At 41.2% G+C, this 20,304-nt stretch overlaps 2 protein-coding genes across 3 annotated transcripts in view; both read right to left on the bottom strand.

The window, feature by feature from the left end:
• Window positions 254-4,482, bottom strand: GPR150 (G protein-coupled receptor 150). The gene has a single exon (XM_003123768.4). The coding sequence runs from the start codon at window positions 2,116-2,118 to the stop codon at window positions 823-825; it is 1,296 nt and encodes a 431-aa protein (XP_003123816.2). The 5' UTR covers window positions 2,119-4,482; the 3' UTR covers window positions 254-822.
• ARSK (arylsulfatase family member K) overlaps window positions 13,956-20,304 on the bottom strand; it is a 46,205-nt gene continuing 39,856 nt past the window's right edge. Inside the window, exons 7-8 of one of the 2 annotated variants that reach the window (XM_003354206.5) lie at window positions 17,113-17,337; window positions 13,956-15,126 (exon numbers count right to left, since the gene is read on the bottom strand). In XM_003354206.5, coding sequence (XP_003354254.2) covers window positions 14,837-15,126; window positions 17,113-17,337 — 515 coding nt within the window. In that variant the 3' untranslated portion in view covers window positions 13,956-14,836. The remainder of the gene's footprint in view (window positions 15,127-17,112; window positions 17,338-20,304) is intronic. The other variant, XM_013991487.2, reaches the window with a different exon arrangement.

The following is a 20,304-nucleotide window of genomic DNA, read 5'->3' as shown; positions in this document are numbered from 1 at the left end:
CTCTAATTTGCTGAGGATTTTGTGCTGAGAGGCTCCACCTGTGCACAGCAGCACAGCTGTAGAGGCTGATCTGGGCACAGGAACAATTCCCTACAGAAACCGGGCATATTTGAAAGGTTCAAAAGGAAGCTTTTTTGTCTCCCTCCTACAATCCCAGCTTCTGAAGCGGAAGCTGATGGGAAATAAAAGCCACGGTTCTTTTCTTCTGAGAAAACACATTACCATGTTAAAAAAAAAAAAAAAAAAGCCCTAATTGCTCTGTAGGAAATGTTTTTATTTTACAAACACTATGTGGCTCTGAAGTGACAGCAAGATTACATTTCTGACAGTATCACTGGTACGATTTCTAGGCTCCTCAGGGAGAGCAGTGTGAGGATAGTCCTCTCTGAAAGGCAAATTCTCTGGTTCCCAAAGGTATCCTTGACTTAAACACGATCCGAAATAAGTAAAAACAGATGATAACAAAGCAAATAATGAAAGCTTGCCAATTTAGCTAAAACAAATGATCTTATCCAGAACACTTTGGGAGTGAAAAAGAACTGCAGAGATAATTCTGTAACTTTGCTTTTACAACTTCCTAATGGCTCACTCTCCAAATGGGGGAAATATGAGAGGAACTAGAAAGGAGAAAACCTGGAAGAGTGTAGAAAAAATAAAAACATTAGAAAGAAATATAATAGGGGCGTGGAGGACGAGGACAGCTTCAGCGTAAAGCTCTTGGAGACTCGCTTGCCCCTTGTGATCTAGACAGACCCAGGCCAGCCTCGGTGTTCCGTGGAGGCGGTGCTGCAGGGACAGATGACTTGTCTGATCATCCAACACCTAGAAGATGCTTTCGCAGGAACAGGGCAGCGGCCGGGGCCGCGGAGGGGGTGGGCGCAGGTAGCCCTCCTCCGGCTGCTCCCGCCGAGCGTGGTGATAATGCGGGTGAGGCCAGCGGTGGCGGTGGAGTGCCTGGTGGCCCAGGGCCCCCTCGTCGTCCTCCGCGGTTCCCTCCCACGGGCAGCACACTGCGGCCAGGCGCCTCCGCAGCCGCCGCCGGAGCTGGCAGTCGCCCGCCTGAAAGAACAGGTAGACGAAGGGATCAAGAGCGCTGTGGGCCACCGCCACAAGGCGCAGCGCCACCGCTAGGTCCTCGGCCTCCCAGTCTCCCACGGGTCTAGACGACCACGTGGCCGCCAGCCAGGCGGCGAAGTAGGGCAGCTCGCACCCCATGAACAGCAGCGTCAGCACCAAGCTCATCTTTAGGCTCTGGACCTTGGCGCGGGGCAGAGCGTTGGGCGTGGGGGTTCGGCCAGGACTGGCGGATCTAGGCGCTGCTGAAGATGGGGTTTGGGCCGGACGCTGCCGCCAGGCACAGAGCAGGCGGCTGCCAGCGACGCCCATGACAGCGACCGGCGCCAGGAAGCCCGCGACGGCCTCATAGAGCGCGTAGACCATCAGGTGCCAGTGCGGCAGCAGCGCGAAGATGTCATGGCAGCGACGCTCCCCGGGCCAGGCGCGGGCAGACGGGGGCTCGGCAGGCGGCGGCGAGGGGGCGCCCCCGCGCACCACGAAGGCTGAGGGCAGAGCCAGCAGCAGCGCCAGCAACCAGCCCAGGGCAGTGAGGGCGCGCGCGGGCAGCGGCAGGCCCTGTGGACGGCGCACGGCGCGCTGGCGCTCTAGCGCGATGAGCGCCACGAGGTGGGCGGAGGCGCTTCGGCCCGACGCCCGCAGCAGCTGCACAAAGCGGCAAGCCAGGTCGCCCGCGGCCCGGCGCGGCCCCCACAGTTCCCAGGCCAGCTGCGACAGCGCAGTGCCCCCACACGCGTACAGGTCGGCCAGGGCCAGCTGCACCAGCAGGAAGTCCATCTTGCGACGCTTGGGACCTGCCCAAGGCCCGCCACCGCCGCACAGGCGGCATAGCACCGTGGCGTTGCCGGCCACCGCCACCACCAGGATGACCCCCAGGAAGACCAGGCGGACGCGGCGGCTGGGCGGCCCGGGTGGCGGCGGCGGTGGTCCCGGGACGGGGGATCCCTGTTCAGAAGTCAAGTTGAGACCCCAGCTCAGCGAGATGGTTTCGGAGAGGTTGGGCGCCGGCGACGAGGAAGTTGAGGGGCTGAAAGGATCCTCCATCCTTCGCCTGGAGGAAAAGGAGGTACCGAAGAGGGCAGGAAGGGCGCGGGAAACCAAGGTGGAGGCGAGGTTGCGCGGGGCGCGACGCCGGGTCTAGGAGTTCGCAAAGTTAGTTGAAAACGCACACGCACAGAGGGAGATGGATGTGGGTAGCTTTAGCGCTTACTTGTTTTTTATAGGTTGTCCTCGTCATTTGTCACTCAAATGAGGGTTGTACACTAGAGGGACACACATGATTTCTCTTCTCCACCTTTCTTTCCGTGTCTCCCCTCCCAATTCCGGAGGATCCCCTTCCAGTCTCTGCGGCGGCTCCCTCGCTGCCCTCGCAGCGAACCACTAGGCTCTAGGAACCTCTCCCTTTCTCTGTTTACATGTGGAGCAAAGCTGGACAGAGGGTCATTTTGCCTGGCCATTGTAAAGGCTCGAGTTAACCTGGGACCGGAACACCGGAGGGGAAGGTCCTGACTGAGATTTTACCTCTCAAAATGGTTTCAGATTGCCCTTAGGAAAAAATAGAAAAGGCACTGGTTTTGATTAATTAAAAAAAAAAAAAAGATTTGAAATGTCATGGATCTTCACCAGCGTGAGAAAAACAAGAACACAAGAACACAGTCTTTTGAGCAAAGAGGAGCCCAGTAGATGAATCTCTTTCTGGCCAATAATGAGAGTATTTTACTTGGAGAGAACTAAAGTCAAGGTTGTTGCTTGGCAATTACGAGTAGCAATGGTCTGCAGACTGTTTCAAATACCCCTGATTACTAGAAACAGTGGATCACAGCTGCTCTCGGTGATGTAAATTTCATTTTATTAGTCTGAAGAAGGCATTAATAGGTTTTATGCAAATAGTAGTACATTTATTGCTTTTCTCCTAATATTTTCACCCAGTGATGGATGTGTCATCATTGCTTTTCATTCTCTTGATTCTCTTTTCTAGCAGATGGGAGGTTGCTAGGAGGGACTACGCCTCCAATAAGCCTAGAGAAAAGGTGACTAAGAAAATGATAAGGCGGCCAATTTTTAAAAAAGAATTCCAAGTGACAGGAAATGGTTTAGATTAAATGCTATCTTTTTTATTTTAGCTATACGTCCTCACAAACACATCTTAGTTTTCCTGTTGGAAGCATCAATTTGTCTTTTATGCACCCTCCACATTAATCACGGTTAAAGTACGCTTCCTGTGCTTCCTGGCCTGGGCGTCTGCTGGGGTTCACATTCCGAGGCTGAGGAAGCAGTTGACAGTCTAAGATGCACAGGATGGGATGGTTTGGTGGGTGCAGCAGACAGTCCTGCCAGTTGCTGTAGGAATCTCATTTCCTAAGCTGTTGTCCTTTGGCCAGAGATCTTTGTCATTTTTATTACATCCCCACTGCCTGGCACTGGATCTGACACATAGCAGGTATCAGTAAATATGTTTTGAGTTGATGAATGAATGGATATGTGATGCATTTCAGATAATTTTGAGCAAGTATTTCTACCTTGATTATAAATCCATCAACCTAAGAAAAAAATGCCTTTCATACCTCTGCCAGTATCATCCAGAAGAGCTCAAGGGAACTCTGGGGAGATGTAAGAATAGCCATTCTTGGTGGAACATTTAAGAGGCAGAGTGATAGCCTTGGGAAATCAAACCCCTGGTTTAATTTTCACATTCTTTCCTCAAAAGGTTTTGCCTGTGGCCTTTTTCTGTGTAACATACATCATTCCTGCCTATGAGCCACTTCTTCCAGGGAGCTTTCTCTGAGCAATACCCATAATTCAATGATTCTCCTAGCCAATATCATTTTAATATTTCTCAAGATAATTCTATAATTTGTCTCAAATTTCTTGAAATGCTCTTATATAACAAAACAAGATTCCACCAGCAAAATGACATTTCATAGAACTTTACTAAGACCTGATAAAACTTGGATTTAAAAACATAATTCTTCTCAAAATAATACCCGCACATAGTTTGGAAAGTCAAATGGAGCTAGGGGACTGTAACAGCATAAAGAGTTCCCCATCCACACACCCTCAGGCCTCCTTCCTTTCTTCTGGAAGGGTGCCGATTTAGATTGAATTTGCTGTTTCTTCTGGCACTTACTTAATTCCAAAATTCTAAAGAGTAAGTGTGTAACACTGTTGCTTCAGTGATTGTAGATATTATCTATTAGCTTCTGCTTAGAAAAAGATAAGGACAGATATTTAGCTCTCACACCTCTGTCTCCACTGTTTCTCTTTTCCCATACTGTTAATACAGTAATATTGTGAATTGGGGTTGGAGCTCTATTCAATATTTACATTATTTGGAAAGGAAAATATTCATAGCTGAATGTTGTACTATATCATGAATATCATTATTTTCTTTTTTTCCCTTTACATTGAGTTACCTTTTTTTTTTATTTTTTTTATTTTTTTGTCTATTTGTGTTTTTCTAGGTCCGCACCTGAGGCACATGGAGGTTCCCAGGCTAGGGGTCTAATCAGAGCTGTAGCCACAGGCCTATGCCAGAGCCACAGCAATGTGGGATCCGAACCTCGTCTTCGACCTATACCACAGCTCACAGCAACGCCAGATCCTTAACCTACTGAGCAAGGCCAGGGATTGAACCCGCACCCTCATGGTTCCTAGTCGGATTCGTTAACCACTGAGCCACGACAGGAACTCCAACCTTTTCTTAATTTTCATTATTACCATAGCTAGTTTTCTCTATACCTTTAAAGAGTTCCTCAGTACAATTTCCACAAGATCAGTTTCATAATGTAATATAGCACTTCCAAATTTTTTTCTTGGAAACCTTACTAGAGATCTCTTTTCCCTTCCTATGTGGGCTGGTTTCTGTCTAGGCTGGCTGCCTAACTATCCCCACAGAAATTCCCTTTGTTTCCATCAGTGAAATTCTCTTTCTCTTGGGTTGGAGTTCCTGTTTCTTGGATCTCTTATTTCTTGGTTTCTTCTCTTTTGGTAGAACTCATCACCCATCATAAAGTTTAAAAGACTGGACAGAGGCTGAAGACAGAGCGGAGAGAGTCCACAGTGTGCCTGTTACTTGAGTCATGTGGATTCAATCTATGATTCAATCTATACAGGTGGCCACCTGTATCCTGGCATCTCCTTTACCATCATCCTAGAAGCTCCTTTCGCTTAGCTCATGCTGGTTCTCCTTTTCTCTAATTTCATGTGTTTCCTTCTTTCCTAATTGATTTTCTTGCTTGGGTAGAAAGCATCCTTTGGTAGCTTTTTGAGGAAAGGTAAATTTTTGGGACTTTGCATGTCCAAAAATTTCTTTATTAACCCTCATGATTTGTCTGAGTTTAGAGTTTTCTATTGGAAACATTTTCCTCCTAATTTTCATGGCATTGCTCCATTGCCTTCTGGCTTCTAAGTGTTTGTGGGGAGAAGCCTAAAGCCATTCTGACTCCTGATTTGTTTGGATGTGATTGCTTTTTTCATTGATTATTCAAAGCTTATTGATTCTTCACTTTGACAGATTTCACAAAAATGTGGTTTGCAATGGTTTTATCTTCATTCACTGTGCTTGGCACAATCAAGAATCATGAACTGTAACATTAGTGGCCCTAGCGGCCTCTGATCAGAACAGTCTTCCAGAGTTTCCTTTTTCCCTCTCAAAATACGCATGGGTCTGAAGGGCCCATGACACGTTTTACAGAATGTCTCTAAAGTTGTATTTATTTCCATATAATTAAATTTGGATTAGACTTTTGGGGCTGAAATACTGCATAGGTAATACTGTGTCCTCAGTGCATCATTTCAGGGGCTCGCAGAGGTAGTTTGTCTCAATATTGGTTATGACAAACTTGACATATTTTTAATGTAAAATAAAATATTTTTATTACATAAGTAGTACATATTAATTTCAGAATTATTAGACAACAATAATCACTAAACATATCACCAGAAGTACCATTGTTAATACTTAGTTATATATCCTTTAGACTATAATAATCTGATCTATATATTTATAAAAATGTCATGCTATATAATCTACTATCATGCCTTTTTTCCCAGTTAACATTATATTTGGACAGCTTTCCATGTCAGTAAAAAACATGATGTAACTATCTGTTTGCTGTGAAATGAATTACGTATATTTAAATTACCCCTTACTTTTGGACAGACTTTCTGATTTTCACTTTATAAATAATTCTGTGAAGAACATCTCTTCACATACATCCTTGCACACACATTCAGTTATTCCTTTAGGATAAAATCCTACGCTTGAGCACATGCATTTTTCTAGCATTTTGATACATGGTGCTAAAATTCCCTTGACAAGGAGCACACGCAATGTGTGTGTCTTTCTCCTCGTAGTCTTAACAATAATGAGTCTGGTCATTGTTTTAAGTTTTTGTCATTTTCATAGGTGAAAACAAGTTATTTAATAATTTCAAAATTCAGACAATTTATGGACCATAAAATTCAGACCCTAAAAATATCCAGTTGGTACATTTTAGCATATTTGCAAGTTTGTGCAACCACCACCACTGTCTAATTCCATTTCGCTTTCATCACTCCAAAAAGAAACTCCACACACATTCCCTTCATCCTCGAGCTCCTGGAAACTGCCCATCTCCTCTCTCTTTTTGTCTATTCCAGACGTTTCATATACATGCAGACGTTTCATATACATGCAGTATCTTGCCTTTGTGCCTGGCTTCTTTCACTTTGCATAATGTTTTTAAGGTTCACTCATATCGTGATATGTAAAGGTGTCCTCTTGATGGGTAAGCAATATTCCATTGTGTGGATCGCACATTTTGGATTACCCAAAATCACATTTTATTTATCCATTTATCAACTGATGGACATTTGGGTTGTTTCCACTTTTTACTGTTGTGCACAGTGCTTTAATGAACATTTGTGTATACCTGTTTTTCTGTGATCACCTCTTTTCTGTTCTCTGGGTATGTATATACCTAGGAGTAGATTGGCTGGGTCATATGGTTATTCTGTGTTTAGTATCTTGAGGAACTTCCAAACTGTTTTCCACAGAGTGCCCCATTTTACATTCCAACCAGTGATGTCCAAGTGTTCCCATTTCTCCCTTTCTGTTGATATAGGTTCCCATGTGGCACATTATTCCTTCTGCTCGAATCAGGTACTTTAATGTTTCTTATAGTTCAGGTGTGCAGGTAACAAATTCTCTCAGCTTCTTCATTTTTGAAAAAATTTTGCTGGGTGTATAGAATTCTAGGATGTTTGTCTTTTAGTACTTCAAAGAAGTTGCACCATTATCTCCTGGTTTGCATAGGTTTTTTAAAAAGTTATTATTTTTATGGGCGCACCTGTGGCATATGGACGTTCCTGGGCCAGGGATTGAATCCAAGCCGAAGCTTGGACTTACACCACAGTGCAGCAATCCCTGCTGATCCTTTAAATCACTGTGCCAGGCCAGAGATTGAAGGTGCACTTCTGAAGCAACCCGAGCTGCTGCAGTCAGATTCTTAACCCACTGTACCACAGTGGGAACTTCTTTTTTTTTTTTTTTTTTTTTTTTTTTTTTTTGCTTTTTAGGGTCGTACCCGCAGCATATGGAGGTTCCAAGGCTAGGGGTCGAATTGGAGCTACAACTGCCAGCCTACGCCACAACCACAGGAACATCAGATCCGAGCCCCGTCTGCAACCCACAGCTCATGGCAATGCTGGATCAGGATCGTTAACCCAATGAGCAAGGCCAGGGATTTGACCTGCAATCTTATGGTTCCTAGATGGATTCATTTCTGCTGTGCCACAACAGGAACTCCCACAGTGGGAACTCTTGCATCGGGTTTTGTTTGTTTGTTTGTTTGTTTAATGAGAAATATGCTTTAATTTTTATCATTTTTCCTTTGTATGGAATGTTTCTTTTTTCTCTGGTTGCCTCTAAGATTTTCTTCTTGTCTGTGTTTTCCAGCAGTATAATGAGAATACGCCTATGTGTGTTTTTCTTTGTATTCTGATTGGGCTTCTCTAAACATTTAGGTTGGTGATTTGTTGTCATTCATTAATTTTGGAAAATTCTCAGCAGTTATCTTCTCAGATCTTCTGACATTTCCCCTCTATTCTCCTTCTTAACAGTTGCACGTATATCTTTGTGGATTGTCCCACAGCTCTTAGATGCTCTGCTTTATTTTTTTCCACTTTTTTTTTTCCTCTTTTTTCTCTACCTCATCTCTCCCCAGAGGAGCTTGTTAACATTGTGAAATTCAGCATTTTATTTTGAAAAATTTCTTTGGGCCTGTGTTCAAGTTCATTAATTCCTTTTTTTTTTTTCAAGTATACTAATTTTTTCTTTTGTGTCTCGTCTGCTGATAAGCCATTTGAAGAACTTACTCATCTAGGATTGCATGCTGTTCATGTCTAGTCAATGAACTTATTTTTTTTAATTGTTTCCATCTCGCTGCTGAAATTTCCTGTTCATGCATGACATTCACATTTCCTCCTAAACCCTTCAATAGATTCGTCATAGTATTTTCAGGTCCCTCTCTCATTGTTTCAACTTCTGGGCTATCTCAGTCTGGTTTTGTTTAGTGTTACATTTCTTCAAAATGGATCTTGCTCTTTTGCCTTATAAGTTTGACTTGATGCCACACATTGTTTGTAAAGGAAAAATAGTGACTGAGTTAAACAGTATTTACTCCTGAAAGTGGGCATGCCTCTTCATCTGTCAGGCCACTTGGGAGGGGCGAGGGAGGTTGACTAAATCTAGTTAGTAGTTGAGCTAAGTTTGGTTTTGATGTTGCTATAGTTAACATTATTCTATTGCAGACTTCACACTCCTCCATGCTGCTGCTGTCTTGCTTTAGGGAGAGGCCTGGAGTGCTGGTGGGGTTTTTTTCAGTGTTCCTGCTCCCCCTGTCCCTTTCTGCACTTGGCCATGGAGGGCAGGGAGGGAGGTGTCTCTCTCCAGCTTCTTGCCCATCTCCCAGAAGTAATGTACCATTGCTCATAGTTGGGGCAGGATGATTTTTTTTTTTTTTTAAAGAAACTTTCTTCTTCCAGACTGTCTTATGTAGGCCCTGGGGGTGTTTATCCACCGTTCTGTCCCTTTGTCCTGTGGCAGCTCATCTTTGCATTGTAACTTGGAAAAGAACAAGTTTTCTGTCCCTACTGTTAGAAGACATCTGTCTTTGCTTTCTATCAGCACAGAATCCTGAGCCTGGCTGGGTTTCTGGTCCAAGGATCATAGTTTGAATAACAAGGTTCAAGACTCGAAGTTCCCACATCTTTGCTGCACACTAGACTCACCTGAAGAGCTTTAAAAAACAAATCTCAAGGCTTGGAGGTGGGAGCCAGACATTGATAGTTTTTAAACATCCTCAGGGGATTCCATCTGCAGCAAATTGTGAACTGTTGTTCTAGACTAGGAGCTAGTAAACTCTGGCCTACAGGTGAAACCCTGTGCTCTTGTAAACAAAACTTCATTGGAACAGAGCCACACTCATTTGTTCACGTATTTTCTATTGCTGCTTTCCTGCTACTACAGCAACACTGAGCATTTGTGAGAGACCATATGGCTCACAAAGCCTAAAGCATTTAGTATCTGGCCTTTTTCATAGAAAAAGAAAAAAAAAAAAAAAAAGGAGAGCATCTCTTTGTCAACTCTCCTGTGCAAGCTTTTGCTGGAACTTACTGTTTCTGGAAAGCTCTGCATTTTTGAGATGGCTACTCCCTTTTACCCCTGCCCTGGACTAATGTTCTAATACAATGTGATAGCTGAAAAATTCGAATTCCCAGCATATTAATTCAATAGGTATTTATTAAGCTTCTACTATTGTCAGGCCCCTGGGATACTTAAGGAAACAAAAAGGACAAAAGGCCATTCCTGCTTGGAGCCTCCATCCTAGAGGGGTGGGAAGGGCGGGAGACAGTATCAGCAAACAAAGTATGTAAAACATACACTGAGTTGGATGGTAATGATTTATAAGCAGGAAAATAAAGCGAGGGAGCCCTTATGATTAGGTAACATTTGAGCAATGCCCTGAAGGAGGTAACCAAGAGAGCTGTGGGGACATCCAAGGGAGAACTGCATTCCAGGCTGCAAGAGTTGACAAGCACAAAGGTCTTGAAGTGGTGCCAGCCGGGGGTGCTTGAGAAGGACAGGGAGGCCTGTGTGCCTGGAGCAGAGTGAATGAAGTGGAGTGAGCTGGGGAGAGGTCTAACATGGATGGGGTTATTTAGGTCCATGCAGGCTATTGTCATGACTTGGGCTTGTGGACCAAGAATGTCGCCTGCCATTTCAATAAACAAAGGATGTTGTGAACAACCAACCATCAGCCACTGCAGCCACCCCCGACTGTGCACCCTGAGGGGATTTAGGATCTAGAAAATAGGATCCTGGCTCTAGACACTGAAGGTGCATATCAGAGGAATGAGTTCACGGAGCCCAAACTCTTACATCATCCCATACATAGAAAAGCGCTAAATTCATGAATTTGAGATGTCTGGTTTTCTTTAATTAACAGTAATCTTTTGATGTTCCGACTCCCTGGTTTTGTTGCCAAAACCCCTGTATATCCAGGCTTCTCCCTTACCTCTTCAGAGCAGTCCCTCAGAACTATCTGAGAGGCTGCTTAAGTCCCCAACAAATCTATCCAAAAAAATGTAAATCTCAATTTTTAGGTTTTGCTTTTTTTTCTTTTTTCCCAGTCAACAGGCTTTTAGGGAGTAAGGTGAGAAACCAGTGGAGGGTTTGAGTATCAGTGATTTGATCCCATATATCTTTAGCAGAATCACTCTAGCTGCTGTGTTGAGAACAGATTCAGGAAAGCCAAGGGCAGACTCAGGGAGACCACCTAAGAGGCTGTTGCAAAATTCCAAAACAGATTTTTCTTTTTCTTTTTAGGGCCTTGCCCGAGGCATATGTAAGTTCCCAGGCTAGGGGTTGAATTGGAGCTACAGCTGCTGGCCTACACCACAGCCACAGCAACTCGGGATCCGAGCCTCGTCTGTGACCTACACCCACAGCTCACAACACCAGATCCTTAACCCACTGAGCTAGGCCAGGGATCCAACCTGCATCCTCATGGATACCAGCTGGATTCGTTTCTGCTGCACCACGACTGGAACTCTTTCCAAACAGATTGGAACAGGGTGGTAGCAGTGGAGGTAGTAAAAAACAAAGCCCAAAGATTGTCCTCAATTCAATTTATAATCAGTGTCAGTTCCTCTCAGATTCTGGCATTAGATAATTTGTCTTGGTTTTGCAAATTTATCTTCTTTTTCTGTTTTCATGGTTGTTAGATAGCATTTTGAATTAGATACTGTCCTACAAATTTAATTGTATCTAATTATGATCCTATATTGAATATGCTTAAAACATTACATATGCTTGGTAAATTCTAACAATGAACGCATCTTAAAGGGTTTGAGCAGAATGAGTTGGATTATATTTATTTTCACATGCTTTTGTTTTCAGAATCACATTTCTATTATTATTGCTTTTTTCCCCCTATATTTAGCATATACACCACACATTAGCTATTTCTTCCCCCTTAATTAGGAGATGAGAAGTAGATTTGTATATTTTAAGTTTAACCTCAGTAATCTAATATTGAGGTCTTTCTCTTTACGATTTTACTTCAGAATATATCTGAAGTGAAATTTCTTTCTCAGAAATTTATATATAACTGCAAAGATAAGCTCATACAAATTCATTGAGGAACAATATAATAAAGGAGATGAACTGGCTTATGAAGAAAACTTCAAAGTTTGAAAAAGGAAGTTAGGATTAAAAAAGGAAATTAGGTAAAATTATTATTTGCAAATAAACTTTTTACCCGAAAAGTAAATACCAATTGGAAAAATACAGTATTTTTGATACGAAGTGTATAGATATAGAGTTTGCATATATAAACAGTTTGAAGATATAATGGAAGAAAGATCCACTTAAAATAGCACACCACCAACAAATGATAAAGTAGCTGGGAATAAATTCACCCCTGGCTCTACATTAGTTAGCATCATCTCTGGAAGCTTAACAAACTAAACAGCAATAAGAACAAAACTGACCAGGTGCCATTCCTAGAATTCTGATTCCACTGGTTTGGGATAGGTCCTGGGCGGTATTTTTTAAAGGTCTGTACTTTTTAGAAGTCTCTATACAGAAACTGATCTATATGAAGAACACTTAGAATACTACTGAGTGATATAAAGCAGACTTGAAGAAAGGAAAAGTATACTCTAGTCTTTAGAATACTGAATACCACGAAGAATTCAATTCTCCCTAAATTAGACTATAAATTTAACATAAAATCATAAAAAGACTAACAATATTTTCATTTTAAAAGTAGACAAACTTATTCTAAATATGCATGGAAAAAGCAAGTTAGCAAGAATAGCCAGGACAATTCTGAAAAAGAAAACTTTCGCAAAGGAAATAGTCTGACCAGATATTGCATACTATGTTAATAAACAAAACAAAATGGTTCACTGCAAAGTAAAAAATGTTTTAAAGGGACCCAAATGGAAACGAGTCTTGATATATGGTAAAAATGGCATTTCACATCAATAGAGGAAAAGGTAATTTATTCAGTAGAAGATGTTATATGATAAAGTAGCATTTTCTAACCTAAACTAAATTTTAGTTTACTCAATAAGAGATCAGCTGGGCAGCAATCTTAGAAAAAACAAACTAAAATTAGATCTCTAATATTTAATATATTCCTATGGGTCCAAGATCTAAGGGTGAAAAATAAAACTCTAAAAGAAGCTAAGTGGGGAAGGCCATTTTATTTTAATATTTATTTATTTCTGTCTTTTTAGGGCTGTACCCATGGCATATGGAGGTTTCCAGGCTAGAGGTCTAATCAGAGCTATAGCTGCCAGCCTACACCGCAGTCACAGCAACACAGGATTCTAGCCCTGTCTGAGACCTACACCACAGCTCACAGCAGTACAGGATCCCTAACCCACTGAGCAAGGTCAGGGATTGAACCTGCGTCCTCATGCATGCTAGTGGAATTCGTTTCCACTGAGCCATGACGGAGAACTCCAAGGCCATTTTATTTTTTATTTTTTATTTATTTTTGTCTTTTTGTCATTTCCAGGGCCGCCCCCATGGCATATGGAGGTTCCCAGGCTAGGGGTCTAATCAGAGCTGTAGCCACCAACCTACACCAGAGCCACAGCAACGTGGGATCCAAGCCACGTCTGCGACCTACACGGCAATGCTGGATCCTCAACCCACTGAGTGGGGCCAGGGATCGAACCCGCAACCTCGTGGTTCCTAGTTGGATTCACTAACCACTGCACCACGACAGGAACTCCCCCAAGGCCATTTTAAACATGACACAAAATCTCAAAGCGACAAAAGCAAAGATTCATAAATTTGGTTGCATGAAAACACCAATTTCTGTATGTCAACAAACATTACAATAAAGTCAAAGAAGAAAAAATATTTGAAGTTTCTCTAACAAAGATCTAATATCTAAAGTATGCCTGTAATAAAAAAGAAAGACAGATTTCCTGTCGTGGCTCAGCGGAAACGAATCCGACTAGGATGAGGTTTTGGGTTTGATCTCTGGCCTCTCTCAATGGGTTAAGGATACAGTGTTGCCTTGAGCTGTGGTGTAGGTCGAAGATGCGGATCAGATCTGGTGTTGCTGTGGCTCTGGCGTAGGCCAGCAGCTGTAGCTCCAACAGACTCCTAGTCTGGGAACCTCCATACGCCGTGGGTGCAGCCCTAAAAGGCCAAAAAAAAAAAAAAAAAAAAAAAAACAGGCAACCAACCAACAGAAGAAAAAAAATAGGCAAAGAATAGAAACAGGAAAGATGGGTCAAGGAAATTCCAATGACTGTTAAATATGTGAAAATATGATCTACTTTCCTCATAATAAGAAAAAAATTAAAAATAGATAATAATAAAGTAGTTTTAATCTACCCAGGTGGCAACAAATGTGAGGACAGGCACTGCTGGTGAGGGCAGAAACTGGTCTAACTTCTGTAGGGGTAATTTGATAGTGTCTAGAGTAATTTGGCCAGAGGTAGTCTCTCCCCAGCAGTTTAACTTCTAGGTGTCTTTGTTAAGTGGAAAAAAAGAGAACAAGCTGTAGAACATTTTGTATAGCGGGGGTAGGGGTGGGGAAGAATATAAAGTTTGTAGAACTTTGTCTGTCTCTCTGAGCATACACAGGAAGGGATTACTGTAGTTGCCTCCCGGAAGGGAACTGGGTGGCTGGGAGACTGGGAAGAAGAGACTTCAAGCAGATTGTTAGCCCTTTAGTACCTTCTCAAAGCTTGCACTTTGTGCATATATTTTACCTATTTAAAAAAAAGAATAAAGTCAGCCATATCCACAATCTATGTCCCATCAAATACTCTAGATACTCCCATCAAATATATCCAAATGATGTATGTCCCATCAAATAAAAATAACTCATCAGACACCATCAAATACTCAAAAACATTTTGTGGTTCATAAGTGATAGAATTGTGAAAACAGTCTCTAGTCCATAATATTCAAGGAAACACAGCTTTATATTATAGTATATTCTTCCATCCTTTTAATATTTCCATTAAATTGTTAGAAGTTGGTAAGAATAGGTCTTGAAGTAATCATTTTGAAAATATATAATTCTATCATGATTAGTATTTTAAAAGATACACTCTTCAACAAAAAGTCAGTATTTGCTTGGGGGGAAATCAGTAATTATTAAAACTAATGTTTAAAATGCATAATTAATCACGGTCTTTTCACATATTTCTATATAGCTCTAGAACATTATTTTCCTATTTTTGTTCAAATTTTTTTTGGATCAGAGTAGGTTTTAAGCCACTGATCGATGGCACTTTCATACTTCCTTGGTTCTTTCAGCCAGTCCTGATGCCACCTGAGGTTTGCTATGACATTTGAATAGTTTTGCCCTATACTTTGTTTCCACTTGATAAACTGCTCTTTATTGTACTGGTGGACAGAAGCAGAAACCTTAGGGTAATTTATAATGGAACGAAGCTTCTGATCCAAAGAAGAAGTAACTTCTGGAAATTTTGTGGCAATATTTGTTAGTTCATCTGGATCTGAGGAAAGATCTGAAAGAAAAAAAAGTGAGTATCAGTAAAAGTAGTTACCTGCTAAAAAAAGCATTTCTTAGATTATTACTCTGTGACAAATACTGTATTATAATTTATTTTTATTTTCAGTTCTTCTTAGTGTAGTAAGGGCAGTATAAATGAAAAAATAATATGTCAAAAGTTAAACACCTTCTAAATGTATGTTCAAATTATCATCCTTCATACTATCATCCTGCTATCCCATTTTTTAAAATCTATTCTTAGATGGCAGAAATAGTCAAACTAGTAAACTGGCTTAATCCCAGTTCTTCCTATCTTTGATGCCTTGCTTCTTTGACATGAAAAAAAAAAAATAGTAATGCTTATATTGTGCCATTTCAACAGCCCTAAATGTTTCAGCTGTACGAATTCTTTATATGGCCAAATCATGCAACTTCACTTACTCCTAGTTTTTTTTTAATAGCATCCTATGCTTGGTTTTTTTGAAAATTACATTCATTGATACTGTCTATTTGAGCAAATAGCTATGCAGATTAAAAACTCTCAGTCACCGCCATTGAAAAAATAATGATAAATATTTCAGATAAACACCCCTTTTACCTACAATATGAGAAGACAGAGGATACAACTAGGATGCCAATCTAATTGGAACAACAGCAAATCAAAGATCTTATGACAATTTATAAAGACAGTAAATGAATGATACATATGGAAGGAAAAACCCCTATGGGCTAGGTGAGTGCACTGGCCAGAAGACCCCTGAAGAAATTTATGCTTTTGCTAGGTAATTTCAGATGGTACCTCTTCAGGAAAGGGAAGTCAGTGAATAAGCCCAGGAAAGGTCAGCTCCCCCACTAATTCTTTGACAGTCACATCTGTTCTTTGCAGAACATAACCAGTGAATGAACAAGAGATACCTATTACTCATCAGAAAGAAAATTTAAGGGTTTTTTAAGACTTTTTCTGAGGCCAAGAATCTCTTGTTCTTAAGACTCTTGGGGGGGATGTAGTCAATCAGTTTGGCCTCTGAAGAATCATTTTGAGTTAATTATTTTTTGGTATTTATAGGGCCGCACCCAAGGCATATGGAGGTTCCCAGGCTAGGGGTCTAATCAAAGCTACAGCTACCGGCCTACACCAGAGCCACATCAATGCCATATCCGAGCTGCATCTGTGACTTACACCACAGCTCATGGCAACGCCAGACCCTTAACCCACTGAGCAAGGCCAGGGATCGAACCCAAGTCCTCATGGATGCTAGTTGGGTTCGTTAACCACTGGGCCATGATGGGAACTCCTTGAGTTAATAATTTTGACATCTGTAACTGGGAAAAAACCATAGGGAGAAAGGAATATACAAAACAGTACTAGCTCATATTTTATGTGCAGAAGGGAAGCAAAGGATAAGTACAACCTTAAATGTAATAATTCTGCTTGAAAATGAATTCAAAGAGTGGTGAATCTAGCAGCTTTTGTAGGGTAGAAGGAGTATGGATTTCGGAATCAGACCTGGGTTGAAATCGTAGTTCTGCCACCGCTTAGCTGTGAGACTTTGCTCAGGTATCTGAGCCCTAGTCTTCTCCATAAAATGGAAATGATGCTATCATCTTGGAGGGTTGGGGTGCACATTAAACAATAAATGTAGAATGTCAGGCTCCATAAGGTAGAAGAGTAAATCTTCCAGAACAACTGAATCCAAGGTACGATGAGAGGGGGCTGATTACTGATTGGGAGAGGTAACCACGAGTGTTAGAAGACGCCTTGATCAGAGAAAACAATGGTGTCCTTCTTGAGACCCAGATCAATCAGCCTTAGGGCACTTGCTTTGGAATTCAGATGCTGATTTGCAAGAAAGCTGCTCCTCACAACCTTTTGTAAACTGTCCCAGACTGAGAAGCAGCAGATATTTATTTAATGATAATTACCAGCTCCCTTGAGCAAAAGCTACGGAGGTCAGCTCCTTGCACATAATACTACACTCTAAAAATATATTGACAAACTTACCAAAGAGTTGAGGCAATACTGAAGCCCCATCAGAGTAGGTTATATACTTCCACTGATTAGTTCGAAGCATGTAGGTGGACGCGTTCACATTGCATCCATGGAACTCACTCAGAATCCAGGAAGGACGTAGGTTTTTGACTTTTTGTTCATTCTTAAACATTTTGGATGATAGTGGCAGCAGAGAGTACCCACTCAGGTTCTGAGGCAGAGGAATCCCAGCAATATCTATGCAGCAAAAATAACACAATATATATATATTTTCTTTTTTAGGGCTGCACCCATGGCACATGGAAGTTTACAGGCTAGGGGCTGAATCGGAGCTGCAGCTGCCAGGCTACACCACAGCCACAGCAACATAGGATCCTATACCACAGTTCAATGCAAAGTTGGATTCTTAACCCACTGAGCGAGGACAGGGATCGAACCTGCATCCTCATGGATACTAGTCAGGTTCCTAACCACAGAGCCACAACGGGAACTCCAACACAGTATATTTAATAGCTCATTCTTTCATTAGGGAAACCTTCATAAACATAAATGATATTAAAGATCACAGAGACTAGAGACTGTATAGATTTTGTTAATACACTGCCTAGATCTAAATGTTTACTCCACTAGCCTTGTGACCTTGGGCATGTTATTAACCATTCTGAACCTCGTTTCCTCATCTGTAAAAGCAGAATAATACAAATGCCTGTATTTCACAGGTTTATTTTAGGATGAAATATGATAATTTATGTATAATTCTGAGAACAATGCCTGGCGCACAGGAAACTCAAAAAGTCTTAATTAACATCACTAGTCCTTTATTTCTGAATTATTAAATAATCACAGTTGTTTCTCAAATTCGTTCCACAGAATATTAACAAGACCTACATGAGAAAGGGGTTTAATAGATATACATGTTTGCAAACAATGGTTAAAACTAAATGAGTAAGTTTATTGCAGATATGAATTTATTGCTGATGTGTACCATAAACCTTCAAAGGTGGTATATAGTATTCCAGGTATCCTAAAGTTATTTGATGACAGAACTTCTTTTTAACCCCAAGTAGCATTTTGAAGGACTTGTATTTGGCAGACACATGTTGGGAAATCCTGTATTATACTGATATAGAGAAAAATAATTTATTTTTTCCTTATCAAATATAGACAGATAAAACAACCACATGAGGAATATCAAACTTAAAAAAGAGGCTGTATTTTAAAAAAATTTATTTCATGGTATTTGCTTGGAACTCAAACTGTGTTTTTCCTGTAGAAAAATTACCATCATTTATAGCTGGGAACTTGGGAGAGTTCCAAGACGAGTCTGTAGTTGCCTCCCCCACAGCTTTTTGGTTTCAATGTTCCATGTTTTTAGAAACATTAGAAATAATTAAATAGTTCCAATGAAAAATAGAAAGTAATATATCTGCAATGCTAGAAATGAGACAAAATTGAATAAGCACATTAATTTAACTTGACTGTACCTATTTGAGGAAAAACAGGTTAATTACAGGAGAATAAGGAAATAGACAAAGACCTCTATAAATCTTCTAAAGATACTCATTTTACATATAACTTAATTAAAAAATCTGTATCTTCCATTTCCTTGGAAGGGGCATAAAATTAATCTTCTGCCAACCAGTCATCACCAGGGACTCTTCTGAGAAAGAATGAGTGAAAGAAGGAAAGAAAGAGAAGTATTTTAGAGACAACTGGTTAAAAGCAAAAGACGAAGAAGGAGCAAAGATTTTAATGAGGATGTGCAGGAGAGAAAAGGATGGCCTGAGATGAAACTAACTGAGCTGCAAGACATTAGGCTCTTTAAGGAGAGAAGGTAGGGTGGGAACAGTCTGGATGGGGCTGGTCTGTCTGTCAGCTCTCAGGGAGCACCACTGGGAGGCACAGGAAGGGAGAGGAGAAGACTGGAGATGGCCAGTAGGTAGGGACCAACTGACATATACCCATGACTGGGAGGTTCCTGTATTCACCATTTCAATAAACTTTAATACTTAGAAATACCTTCTTCTTAGCCTGATCTATTCTTAGCCTAACTTTTGGTAGAAGCAACGCTGAGTAATTATCCTGTGAGCCACATGGGAAGTCCATTAGCCTAACTTTCTGAAAAAAGCTTGTTAGACTAAGAAAATTTAAATAGCCCTCCTGTGTTAATATGAGAAGTCAGTAGTAAACTGGGAGAAGAGTCCACTTTTGTATTAAATTTTTTAATTCATTCAACAAATGAAATGCTGTTCCAGGTATAGGGAAACACTGAACCCAGCAGATGAGCTCCCTCAGACTCTTAGAGCTTACATTCCAGTGTGGCGAGATGAAGAAATATGTCAGATGGTGATAAGAGCAATGAAGAAAAATAAAGCAGGGTAAGGGGGATAGAGAATGATGGCAGGCATGTGTTTATGTGCTGTTTTACAGAGTGTGGTCAGAGAAGGCCTCTCTGTTGAGGTGACATAAACAGAGACCCGAGAAAGCGTGAGAGTGAGCCCAGTAGATATCTGGATGTGGGGAGGAAGGGCACTCCCCCAGGGAACAGCAAGTGTAAAGACCTTGAGGCAGGAAGCTGCTCAGTTCTTTCCCAAACTGTAAGGGGTCCATGGCTGGAACAGAGGAGGTGAGGGGTAGGATTGTGAAAGATGAATTGAGGAGGGGAAGGGATCATGCTAGACTTCCAGGACCAATTAGGGATTCTGGATTTCACTTTAAGGGAAATGGGAAAAGAGTAGAGGGTTTGGAGCAGAATCCTGACATGGTTCGACGGTAACTCCTATATGGGGAATTGACTAAAAGTGGGTACAGACAGAAGGTAGAATTGGGAAGCTACTGCAGGAGTCTAGGCAAGTGATAATGTGACTTGTTGCCAGTCTACGATCAGTAGAATAATGAACCTTTGCAAATTCATATTGAAGAATAAAACTCATGTCAAATATTTACAGTATTTAATCAACACATTTATTAAAATTTCTGTGCCTCAGGAAAACTGGGTATTCATTTCTTACATATTTATCAATGATTTCCTTAAAAGCACTTTAGCTTGATCCACTTTTCATAAAGCTGTTTGATCTCCGTTTAAAACCATTTTTCATGTTTTTTTCTTCTGGCCATGTTGAGCAAGTTTTATCGTTCTTGGCAGTAGAAGCAAAGATTAACAGTAACTGCAGTATTCTTAATAACGTGACTTAAATTTAAAAC

Source organism: Sus scrofa, chromosome 2 (assembly GCF_000003025.6).
Source record: "Sus scrofa isolate TJ Tabasco breed Duroc chromosome 2, Sscrofa11.1, whole genome shotgun sequence".
Classification (NCBI taxonomy): domain Eukaryota; kingdom Metazoa; phylum Chordata; class Mammalia; order Artiodactyla; family Suidae; genus Sus; species Sus scrofa.
Note: the sequence above shows the minus strand (reverse complement) of the source record. Positions and strands in the feature narration are given on the sequence as shown.

Excerpts from the sequence above, each read along its gene's own strand:
- GPR150 (XM_003123768.4), bottom strand. The coding sequence starts at position 2,118 with ATGGAGGATCCTTTCAGCCCCTCAACTTCCTCGTCGCCGGCGCCCAAC.